This window comes from Centroberyx affinis, unplaced genomic scaffold, assembly GCF_046629955.1.
Source record: "Centroberyx affinis isolate AG114_WGS23_722 - 3 ecotype Tasmania unplaced genomic scaffold, CSIRO-AGI_Caff_v1 ptg000052l_1, whole genome shotgun sequence".
Classification (NCBI taxonomy): domain Eukaryota; kingdom Metazoa; phylum Chordata; class Actinopteri; order Beryciformes; family Berycidae; genus Centroberyx; species Centroberyx affinis.
The window spans coordinates 32,567-45,000 of NW_027278764.1; the positions used below are offsets into that span (position 1 = coordinate 32,567).

Here is a 12,434-nt window from a genome sequence, read left to right on the forward strand (position 1 = left end):
TTTATGTCTCCAGTCTGCTGCATGCGGTCACTGCTGGAGCCAGACCGCTGCTCAGCCACCTAGCTGTTAGCTAAGTTAGGTTAGCTAACGTTAGCTAGCTGGCTACTTTGTTCCAGGCCGACACGGAGAGGAACTTTAGCATTTACTGCTAACAGTTTGAGCTTTAACGTCATGGGACGAGGAACCGGACCGAAGAAGCCCGGTCGGCCCATGGGCCCGCCGGGCGATGACGGACCTCCGTTCGACATGGGTCCGCCGGGCTGGGGGCCCCCGCCGCCCGGAGGCTGGGGCCCTCCGCCGCCCGGTGGATGGGGACCTCCGCCTCCCGGAGGCTGGGGGCCGCCGCCGCCCGGTGGATGGGGGCCTCCGCCTCCCAGAGGATGGGGACCGAGGGGGCCTCCGCCTCCGGGCTGGGGACCGAGAGATCACCCGCCTGGCTGGGGACCTCACCCCGAGGACTGGGGGCCTCATCCCGAGGACTGGGGACCTCCTCCCGAGGACTGGGGTCCTCCTCCAGAGGGCTGGGGACCCGGGGAGCCTCTCCCTCCCCCGGGCTGGGGACACCCCGGCTGGGGTCCGGACGGCCCGGACCCCTGGTGCCCCGAACCCGCGGGACCCGCGCCGCTGCCTCCGCCTCCTCCCGTCGGGTTTCCCCCTCCTCCAGACCCCGCGGCCTACGGACCGATGCCCATACCTGTCCCGCCTCCGAGCTACGTCCCCCCGGCTTACCCCACCTACCCGCCGCCGGTGGACGCCAACGGGTTTCCCACCCACCCGCCGCCCGGCTGGACAGGAGAGGTGAACACTTCGCTCTGTCAGCTTCATCCGACACTCACAGTGTACAGAAAACTCAGCTGGTTCAGGATCAGATCAGTCTGTCCTGCAGCAGACTGACTCCACTCTGACAGTTTGTCCAAAACTATGTTCTGTCACAAAAAACATTTCTGTTTGCACAACCACTCCTGCAGCACACTGACACTGAAGAGAAGTAGAATCTCCTACTGCAGTAGAAGTTCTGTTACTTTACTGATATTTTACTGCAGTAGAAGTCAAAGTTCTGGTGTAAAAATCTCCTTCAGTAAAGTAAAAAGTGTGATTTAAAATGTGCTCAGAGTAAAAGTTCCTGAGTTCCTCTTTAGAACAGAGAACGTTGTCAGCTGTGATCTTTTCCATGTGGTTCTAACAGGAGAGAGGACAGAGTTCACACTGGATTCTTTTCACTGGAAACATTAGAAATGAGAAAATAAAGTGCAGAAACAAGTAAAGTCAGATTCCTCTTCTCACTGTGAATGGATCCACAGTTTGTCAGTTTACGTTGATCCAGTTTCTGTTGCTGATGGAGAGACACACAATCTGTTCTGTGATGGATGGATTTAAAATGGACTGAAGGGAAAGTCAAAGTACTGACTTGAAATACTTAAAAAAAAATAAAAAGTACAGGTACACAAAAATGCTGCTCAATTACAGTAACAGGAGTAAATGTAATTAGTTATATTCTAATTTCTAAACATGTAGCTTGTTTTGCTTAGGGCTGAGCAGTAATTCAATATTATCGTTTATCGTCTTTCAGTGGAATCATATTGTGATGATATGAAGATATTTTAATATCGTGACACATTTCTGCTGTCTGAACTGATGATGACAAGCAAATTTTACTTAAAAACTCATAAAATGAGGTATGATGAACATTAATTTGATTATTCAACTCGATTTTGCATACATGAACTATATCATGATATATATTGATATCGAGAAAAATCCTTATGATTATCATGATATTGATTTCAACCATATCGCCCAGCTCTAGTTTCGCTGCTAAAACAGTGAAAGTGAAGTTGGATTGTGGAGTCGATGGATGAGAAGTGAGTTTCCTGTTGGTGAAGCTGTCAGCTGCTGGTCAGGTGACTCTGAGTTTTAGTGAATTAAAAATGTCTCATTTTGCTTCTTCTTCTTCTTCTTCTTCTTCTTCTTCTTCTTCTTCTTCCCCTGAACCTGGTGCTTCCTGCTTCCTGTCCAGACGGCGCCGTACGTGGAGGAAGTGATGGTGAACCCGCCGCCGGAGCAGCCGGAGTGGGTGAGACCGAAAAAATCCCTTTTTATCTCTGAGGGAAAACAAAAGTGCAAACTGTTAACTGACTGCAGGTCTGTTTTAAACCTTTTGGTTCAAGTCCAGCAGCTTCATTTCCACAGCACACTTCATACATGAAGGCTCACACTGCTGTACACAAGCTGTATAAGACATTAGATTAAAGAAATACAGGATAAGATCAATAAAAAACTAATACAAAGAGGTAAAGTGTATGAGCAGAGAGAATAAATAAAGAATGAAAAAAAAAATCCAATGAAATAGTTTCATCCCCAAATAAGCCTGAAGAGTAAAAATCTAACAGTAAATGATGCATCTGCTCTGCAGGGACATTTCTCACTAAACCACAGTGAGCTGGCTGTTATTTAAAATGTCGTAAATTATTTTAATGAAACTCAAGACCATAAAAGGTCTTGAGTAAAGTGAAATATAACATTTGAAATCTTAATTCAGTTTTAGAGATTTTAAAATGTGTCTTCTTCTGCTCAGACTGAAACTCTGATGGATCTGCAGCTGTTTTCATTTTCACATTTACTTCAAGTACAAAACTGGAGTTATATTAACTTCTAACTGGCATTAAAACGGCCTTGAAACTTAAAATGTAACCTGAAGAAGTGTGAGGCAGCCGGGTCTGGAGGGTCTGCGGGGTCTGGAGGGTCTGGAGGGTCTGGAGGGTCTGGAGGGTGTGGAGGGTCTGGAGGGTCTGGAGGCTGTGGAGGGTCTGCGGGGTCTGGAGGGTCTGGAGGGTCTGGAGAGTCTGGAGGGTATGCAGGGTCTGCGGGGTCTGGAGGGTCTGCGGGGTCTGGAGGGTATGCAGGGTCTGGAGGGTCTGGAGGGTCTGGAGGATGTGAGGCGGGTTCAGATGGATTTTCTTCTTTGTCTCTTCTTCCAGATCAAAGCGTTGATTTCGGCTCCGGAGAAGGAGCCGCCTCCCGCTCCGGTCGAGCCTGCGCCTCCTAAAGCCCCCGAGTCGCCGGTCGTCACCCAGCCCCCGCCCGCCGCCGCCCCCCCGCCACCAGACCCCCCCAAGACTGTCAAACCGCTCGGCCTGCTGGGAAAACGAACCTTTGATAAGTAAGTCCGCTCTGTGGCAGCAGACTGACTTTTACACTGAAGCTCTGCAGAGACTCATAAGAAACCAGTCAGACTGATCTCTGATCTGATGTTATTATGATCCAGTCTGATCTGATGCAGTTTGATTGATCACATATTGACTGTAGAATTGATCAATACTACACTGGTTGTCTATGGGGAGACCTGAACCTGAACTGACTCTGATGAGACACTTTGATCAGATTCTACACAAGTATTCATGCATATATTTTACTTGTAGTAGCAGTAGCAATAGTAGCAGTCGCAGTACTTAGTAATAGTATTAGCAGATGTAGTAGTAGTAATTTCACAGTTTCAGTGTCTCATGTTGGTCTAAATGTTTCAGTCTTTTTTTGTCCATAAAAACACATTGAAACAGATTGAAAGTGTGACCTCTGTGTGACCTGTGTGTGACCTGTGTGTGTGACCTCTGTGTGACCTCTGTGTGACCTCTGTGTGACCTGTGTGTGACCTGTGTGTGTGACCTCTGTGTGACCTCTGTGTGACCTGTGTGTGACCTGTGTGTGTGACCTCTGTGTGACCTCTGTGTGACCTGTGTGTGACCTGTGTGTGTCTTGCAGACCTCCTCCAGGACGCTCCACTGGGATCATCTCCTTCATCGGGGTAAGAACCACCTCTGCTCCTTCAGCTTCTGTGTCTCTGTACTCTGTCTAGTCTGCAGGTCCAGATGTTTTCTCTCATGGATTCTGTATAACACTCTGCTCTGTCTCACTCTGCTCTGTCTCACTCTGCTCTGTCTCACTCTGCTCTGTCTCACTCTGCTCTGTCTCAGTCTGCTCTGTCTCACTCTGCTCTGTCTCAGTCTGCTCTGTCTCACTCTGCTCTGTCTCACTCTGCTCTGTCTCACTCTGCTCTGTCTCACTCTGCTTTACTGCAAGCATCAGTTAGTAAAGACAAAGTAAAGAAGCACATCTGCACACTTTCCACTTTAAGCTCTAAACCTGCCAGTGAAGCTGCTGTCTCAGTTCTCTGTTGTATCTTCAGTAGAGCTGAACCATTTTGAAAAAATATCTAATTGCAATTATTTTGACTGATATTGCGATTGCGATATGATTTGCGATATTAGAGGGAATGATAACTTTTACATCATTATTCTCATTTTCATTGAAAAACGTATTAAAATGATTATGGTGTGATTTTTGCGGGGATCTGTACCAAACAAAGATGTTTTCTTCAGTCTGTAGAATATGATGTGTAGGCCAGGACATCTCTGCAGCACCACAATATTTACTTTAAAATGATATTTTGACACATTTCACCTTTAACAAATATTGCGCCTCCTGCGATTTGAAAATTGCAGTAGGCCATATTGTGATTTTGATAAAATTTTGATTAATTGTTCATAGGGCTGGGCGATATGGACAAAACCAAATATCACAATATTTTTTACCAAATACCTCGATATCGATATTGCGACAGTATTGTAGAGATGACTATTGGTGCTTTCACAAAATATTTACACAATGAGATTTTTGATAAATAATCATCAGTAATGTGGATATAATGACTAAGTGGGTAAAGGCAAATAATAGAACAGCTAGAACAGTCTGGTAAGTTCAGAAAATGACATCACTTTACTGTAATGCAGCCTTTAAAACCAGGAAAACACACTTATGCCATATCACAATATTACAATATCCAAAATAAAAGACGATATCTAGTCTCATATCACGATATTGATATAATATTGATATATTGCCCAGCCCAAGTTGTTCAGCCCTAATCTCCAGTGTTCAGTGTCCTCATGCTCTGCCTCTGCTCCCCCGCAGCTTTCATCTGATCTTTAATAACAAAAACACAAACAATAATCAGAGTTTCCCGTCTTCTTCCCAGCCGACCTTCGGCTACGTGGAGAGAGAGGATCTGGAGAAGTTCAGCTTCAGCTTCGACGCGTTTTTCGGAAACCCGAAGGCGATGACGCCCGGGGTCAGAGTTCACTTCACCGCCTGCAAGGAGAAGGTGAGTCGGGAACGCCGGGGCGGTCGGGTTTCTAGTCTTCCGTTCCTCAGCCGGTTCGGTTTGGACCGCTGCCCTGTGCGTGTGGTCCCGTGTGTTTGAACCTTCCTTTTGACCTTTGACCTTTGACCTTTGTCTGAAGAGAAGATACCAGGAGCGGCTCACTGTCCATGAAAAAGTTGCTGGTGTCAACATAGGTTCTGTTGGAAACCAGAGAGTTAGATCATGAAGACAGGATGAAAACATGCTAAATGTAAAAAGATAATACCAAAGCAGACTTTTTACAGTGAAACATATTATCAACACCTCCAGTCCACAGTCTGAACCTGACTGAAGGTTCTGTGTTTCATTCTGATCTTCAGTCTTCTGCTTAAAGTCTTGAACTGAGTTTCTTAGTCAAATATAAATAGTGAAGTTGATCCTGTGTAAGAATTTCTTTCCAAAGCCTTTGTCTTTCCATCAAGGCAAAGAATCTAAAATATAAGATAGTTTTGATTTGTTTAACACTTTTTTGGTCGCTGCATAATTCAGTTTGTGTTATTTCATAGTTTTGAGTCTTTACTGTTATTCTAAAATGTGGGAAATAGTAAAAAATAAAGAAAAATGTGATGTGTCCAGACTGTTGACTGTGACCTGATGAAGGCTTGGAATCCAAAACGTACGGCACAAAGTGTAACTTGGTGTTATTTTTTGAGAACGGCGGTGCAGAAAGATCAGTTCATGCTAAAGTGGCAAAGTGAGCTGAGAAGTATGACATCCTGTGATATTTATGTAGAAGTTAAACAAGAGTTTAAACTGGAAAAGTATCTGTTGTATGAAAACCAAAAGTATAGACAGGCTATCTGTAACTTTAGGGTGAACAACACTAGAATTCCCAAGGTCATTGGAAGATATAAAGGGCTGGATAGAAACCAGTGGATTTGCAGCCTCTGTAATGATAACCGTGTGGGAGACGAGTGTCATATTCTGTGTGAATGTAAGAATGCAAGCATAATTAATTATAGAGAAAGGTATTTGCCAAAGTATTATTTAAACCGCCCATCTATGTTTAAATTAATTTTGTTATTACAATCAGATAAGCCAAAAGTTATTCGTAAATTAGGTGCCTTTTTGAAGAATGTCCTTCCTCTGTTTAAGTAACATTTGTTGTACTTCAGCCATGCTGTGTGCTATCGTTTGTTATTATTGTATGTTCTGTTTGTGCTCCATACCATGTGATCATGGTCTGGAGTCACAAAAATAAGTGAAATGAAATGAAAGAAAAGAGTGTGTGTGTGTGTGTGTGTGTGTGTGTGTGTGTGTGTGTGTGTGTGTGTGTGTGTGTGTGTGTGTGTGTGTGTGTGTGTGTGTGTGTGTGTGTGTGTGTGTGTGTGTGTGTGTGTGTGTGTGTGTGTGTGTGTGTGTGTGTGTGTGTGTGTGTGTGTTCTGAGCAGAACAGCCAGATAGCGACAGACGTCAAAGTGGCTCCAGGAGGAACGGAGAACGTGGACACTGAGATCTACGAGGCGGTGGTGAGCCAGCCCATCCTGGACCCACAGGTAGACTCATGATCATCTTTATTTATATTACACTGAGGCTGCAACTAAACTTTATTCTAATTATCGAGTAATCTATCAGTTATGTTTTCAATTACATAATCACTGTAAATCACTTAGTCCAGTGGTTCTCAATGTGGGGTCCAGGGACCACCAGGGGTCCTTGAGGGCATTCCAGGGGTCAGCAAATTGATGAATTGTTAAACTTGATTATTTTGTCATTTTTGAATGACTGTTTTGATCATAGTTTCTCTGTTATCTCTCTACCTACAGTACAGATAGTGATGGAATTCTGGACAAAAATCATATCTGACAGTAAAAATATTCTCAGATTTGGGTCGGAGAGACAAAATCTCATCAAATGGGGGTCTGTGGCTCTAATGTGGACTAAATTAGGGTCCGTGATATGAAAAAGGTTGAGAACCACTGACTTAGTCTGTAAAATGTATAAATAATAATTGTAAAATGAAAAAAAAAACAAAGTATTAGCAGAAAAATGCACTTAAGCATGTAAGCATTAACCTGTAAGAAGTATTTTAAGTCGGAGTGTCAGACTAGTGTCTCTGACCTCTGACCTCTGCCCTCTGCCCTCTAACCTCTGCCCTCTAACCTCTGCCCTCTGACCTCTGCCCTCTGACCTCTGCCCTCTGCCCTCTGCCCTCTGACCTCTGCCCTCTGCCCTCTGCCCTCTGCCCTCTGCCCTCTGCCCTCTGCCCTCTGACCTCTGCCCTCTGCCCTCTGCCCTCTGACCTCTGCCCTCTGCCCTCTAACCTCTGCCCTCTAACCTCTGACCTCTGACCTCTGACCTCTGCCCTCTCTCTGGCGTCGGGGCGTTTCAGCCCGGCGAGCGGCAGTACCCCGGTCAGGTCCACGCCAACATCGGGGCTCTGAGGACCAACCTGACGTTCGACAGGAAGGACTGCGGCGTCACGCTGCTGAAGAACGACCAGGTTCTGATCAACCTGCTGACCGACATCGTGAGCGAGAGAAGAAGAGCCACAAACATCAAGCCCAAGATCCCAAACACCTTCAAACACACCAAGGAGACCCGAGAGACGGTGAGGACCGACCTCTTGAACACCTCTACATCTCTTAGAGTCTCTGAAGAGAGGCTCTGGAAAGACATTCATACTCAGGACTAGACAGACTAGAGACTAGGGACTAGAGACTAGGGACTACAGACTAGGGACTACAGACTACAGACTAGGGACTAGGGACTAGAGACTACAGACTAGGGACTAGGGACTACAGACTAGAGACTAGGGACTAGAGACTAGGGACTAGAGACTAGGGACTAGAGACTACAGACTAGAGACTAGGGACTACAGACTAGAGACTACAGACTAGGGACTAGACACTAGAGACTAGGGACTACAGACTAGAGACTAGGGACTAGAGACTACAGACTAGAGACTAGGGACTACAGACTAGAGACTACAGACTAGGGACTAGAGACTAGACACTAGAGACTAGGGACTACAGACTAGAGACTACAGACCACAGACTAGAGACTACAGACTAGGGACTACAGACTAGAAACTAGAGACTACAGACTAGAGACTACAGGCTAGACACTAGGGACTAGACACTACAGACTAGAGACCACGGACTAGAGACTACAGACTAGAGACTACAGACTAGACACTACAGACTACAGACTAGGGACTAGACACTACAGACTAGACTTTCAAGCATTTCAGCAGAAGCCTTTAGATCAGAAAGCTTTAAGAGAATGAAACACAGAACATTCAGTCAGGAGTCAGACTGTGGACTGGTAGAGCTGCAACTAACTGATATTATTGATTCTTTTTTCAATTAATTAATTCTTCATTTAGTCAAAAATAGACGGCTGTCCATCTCAGTTCAGAGTCCAAAGTGATTCCACAAAATTCCGTCACATCTAACTTGAAACTCTTCTCTTATTCCTGTGATCAATAAATTATTGTGTGTGTGTGTGTGTGTGTGTGTGTGTGTGTGTGTGTGTGTGTGTGTGTGTGTGTGTGTGTGTGTGTGTGTGTGTGTGTGTGTGTGTGTGTGTGTGTGTGTGTGTGTGTGTGTGTGTGTGTGTGTGTGTGTGTGCAGGGCGTCATCAGCAGCCTGGCGGACGGCGAGGGCGTGATCCGGTCAGAGGAACACGGAGAACTTCCGTTCGATGTGAAGGAGAACCTGAGCGACGTGGAGTTCAGCGCCGACGACGTGGACGAAGACGTGGAGTTCACCGTCGTCACGGTGAGGAGGCGCAGGGGGCGGGGCTTACTCTGACCTTCCACCTGACGGGTTATTATGGGAATATTCATGGGAATATTCTTATTATCTCACAAGAAAAAGTCACATTATATCATCTTAGATCATTACAAAGATTATAATGAAAATACGTTTTTATGTTGGAAATACAGAAGTTTTCACCATTAATATCACTTTTTAAAACACACTTTTGCAGACCGGCTTTTCTGTAGTTTGACCAAGTCAACTTTGAGTCAGTCAAGTCTCAAGTCTAAATGTAGATCATCAAGTCAAGTCCAAGTCATTAAAGTCAAGTCTCAAGTCTAAATGTAGAACAGCAAGTCAAGTCAGAACAAATCAAGAGTCCAGTATCAATTTAATATCTTAAAGAAAACTAAATATCTAGGACTTTTCAATGCAAAATGGATTTAATAGGATAAAAACTTAGTAAGAGCATCATGAGTTTGATTTCTATAATCAGTTTCAACTTCAATAAATTCAATCATTCCATACAAATTCAGAAAACAGAATTTAAATTCAGTCGTCTGCTGGAACAAATCTCATCACTTTCAATCTGAGTCATTTACACAAACACAAGATCTCAAGTCAAGACTTTAGAAACCTTTTCAAGTCATCAGAGTACAAGTCAGGTCAAGTCTCAAGTCTTCTCTTCATGCAGCAAGTCAAGTCTCAAGTAATTCAAACTGTGACTGGAGTCCAGGTCATGTGACTCGAGTCCCAGCTCTGGTAGCTGGTTGCAGCTCTTGGTGTGGACTTCATTAGCATCCCGGTGTGTCGTTTCAGGTGCGAGGGGAGAAGCGGGCGGTGCGGATCCGGCGGGTGAAGGAGCCCCTCCTCCTCACCCTCTGCACCTCCTCCCCCCCCGCCCACACCGGCGGCCTCCCCGCCGCCGCCGCCAAGGCCGGCCTCCCCAGACCGGAGCTGGGGCCCAACCAGAGGCTGGACCCCGAGCTGTACGAGGGCGTGGTCAGCCAGCCCATCATCGAGCCCACGGTGAGCGGGGAACGTCTTCAACTCCTCATTTTACATTCAGAGGATTTAGTTTATATTCTTTTCTTTTTGGACCCCCCCCCCCCCCAACACCCCACCAGTCTCTCCCTCTCTTTCAACTATTGAATAATAATAATAAATAATCAAAAAGACATATATACTGAGCAAAAATATGCAATGGTAACACTTTACAATAAGAGTACACAAAGTCAAGAGTTAGTTAATTAGAGCTGCAACGATTAATCGATTAGTTGTCAACTATTACATTAATCGCCAACTATTTTGATAATCGAGTAATTTTTTAAGAAAAATAAGACAAAATTCTCTGATTCCAGCTTCTTAAATGTGAATATTTTCTGGTTTCTTTCCTCCTCTATGACAGTAAACTGAATATCTTTGGGTTGTGGACAAAACAAGACATTTGAGGACGTCATCTTGGGCTTTGGGAAACACTGATCCACATTTTTCACCATTTTCTGACATTTTATAGAACAAACAACTAATCGATTAATCGAGAAAATAATCGACAGATTAATCGACAATGAAAATAATGAGTAAGTGGTTCAGCGGTCTGAGGTGTGAACCATGTGACCAGCCTCTGGGCCCGCTGCACAGAGACAGACATGATCTGCTCACCTGTTAGATCTCTGACAGACGGTTTCTGTCCTGAAGACTCGCTCTCTTCTTAAGTTTATTTTCAAAAAACCAAACATTCGCCATCTTGTGTGAAACGGCTTTTAAACGTCCCACTCTGACAGTTTACATTTTTTCTTTTTTGTTACTTTATTTCTGTTTTTTTAACAGGGTTTTTAAGAAAAAGTCGATAAGATGAAAAGGCAGCAGCAGGTTCCCAGGAATTACATTTTCTTTTTCCCTTTGTAAAGCGACAGTTCAGACTCTCCAGCCCGGACCTTTGTCTCATGTCATCTCTCTCTCTCTCTCTCTCTTCAGTCTCTCCTGTTTCTCTCTCTACTTTCGTCTCTCTAATAAAGAGTTAAATGATGTTTAAAGATGGCGTCCTGACCCGTCTCTCCGCCCCCAGCCCAACCTGCAGGGTTACCCGGGTCAGATCCACGCCAACATCGGCCCCATCAGGACCAACGTGACGTTCGACCACCGGGACTGCGGCGTCACGCTGCTGAAGAACGACCACGTGTTGATCAACCTGCTGGTCGACGTGGTGACGAAGAAGAGGAGGGCCGCCAACATCAAGCCCAAAATCCCCTTCACCTTCATCTACACCAAGGAGAAGAGGGAGAAGGTGAGACCGTTTATTTACATTCAGAGTAAAACAAAGAAAGAAAAGTAAACTCGGGGAAACGTTTCGCCGCTCGGCCGCCACCCGTGTGATGTCATGACCGGCTGTGATGTCATGACCGGGTGTGATGTCATGACCGGGTGTGTTTCAGGGCGTCATCAGCAGCCTCGGGGCCAGCGAGGGCGCGGTCCGGTCACAGGAACACGACGAGCTTCCCTTCGACATCGGGGAGAACTTCAGCGACACCGAGTTCAACGCCGACGACGTGGACAAGGAGGTGGAGTTCACCGTGACCGTGGTGAGTTCCCAGAATGCACCTGCCACCTTCACCGTGTTAACAGCCAACCAGATGTTTAGAGTCCAGATGGAGGATTGTCACATGCGGACGAGACCGGCAGCTTCCGCTTTGGTGTTTGACAAAATGACATCATCATGTTCAAAAGATAATTCACCTCCAGATTAGGGCTTTTTGAAAAAATATCTAATTGTGATTATTTTGACTGATATTGCGATTGCGATATGATTCGCGATATTAGAGGGAATGATAATTTTTACATCATTATTCTCATTTTCATTGAAAAACGTATTAAAATGATTATGGTGTGATTTTTGCAGGGATCTGTACCAAACAAAGATGTTTTCTTCAGTCTGTAGAATATGATGTGTAGGCCAGGACATCTCTGCAGCACCACAATATTTACTTTAAAATGATATTTTGACACATTTCACCTTTAACAAATATTGTGCCTCCTGTGGTTTGAAAATTGCAGTAGGCCATATTGAGATTTCAATAAAATTTTGGTTAATTGTTCAGCCCTAACTCAAAATAACAAAGGAGATGATGTTGGTGAAAATCAAAGTGGAGCAGAGAGAGTTAATGATGTCTCTGCTGCTGAAGAAGAGGATGATGAGTCTGATCTGAAGCGGAGGATGAAGCTGACTTTCCTCCAGACGCTTTTCTGTCGGACGCTGATGTGACGTGATCCCGGTCGATCCCGGTGCCGAGCGCCAAAGTGTCGAGGCGTCCGGATCGAATCCGCCCCGTTTGAAAGAGGGATTTCAGTTTGGGTTAATTTTGCTTTCGATAGGCCGACACCCGTTAACCGGTAACTAACCGGTTAATTTTTAAGAAAAAATCGCTTAATGACGTGAAATATAAGAAAGTGGCGCTTTCCTTTTAGTCCGGCGCTCCATTGACTCAATGAGCTTTTATATTATGTTTTATTACTAGATTTCAGCATTGAGGTGCGTA

General features: G+C 45.1%; 1 protein-coding gene across 2 annotated transcripts in view; it reads left to right on the forward strand.

Moving 5' to 3' along the window:
• Positions 1-672: 672 nt before the first annotated feature.
• Positions 673-12,434, forward strand: part of LOC139643629 (serine/arginine repetitive matrix protein 2) — a 32,383-nt gene continuing 20,621 nt past the window's right edge. For both annotated transcript variants that reach the window (XM_071518844.1, XM_071518836.1), the window contains exons 1-11: positions 673-798; positions 2,018-2,074; positions 2,979-3,160; positions 3,760-3,802; positions 5,033-5,158; positions 6,589-6,693; positions 7,530-7,748; positions 8,773-8,919; positions 9,718-9,927; positions 10,967-11,185; positions 11,334-11,480. In XM_071518844.1, coding sequence (XP_071374945.1) covers positions 685-798; positions 2,018-2,074; positions 2,979-3,160; positions 3,760-3,802; positions 5,033-5,158; positions 6,589-6,693; positions 7,530-7,748; positions 8,773-8,919; positions 9,718-9,927; positions 10,967-11,185; positions 11,334-11,480 — 1,569 coding nt within the window. In that variant the 5' untranslated portion in view covers positions 673-684. The remainder of the gene's footprint in view (positions 799-2,017; positions 2,075-2,978; positions 3,161-3,759; positions 3,803-5,032; positions 5,159-6,588; positions 6,694-7,529; positions 7,749-8,772; positions 8,920-9,717; positions 9,928-10,966; positions 11,186-11,333; positions 11,481-12,434) is intronic.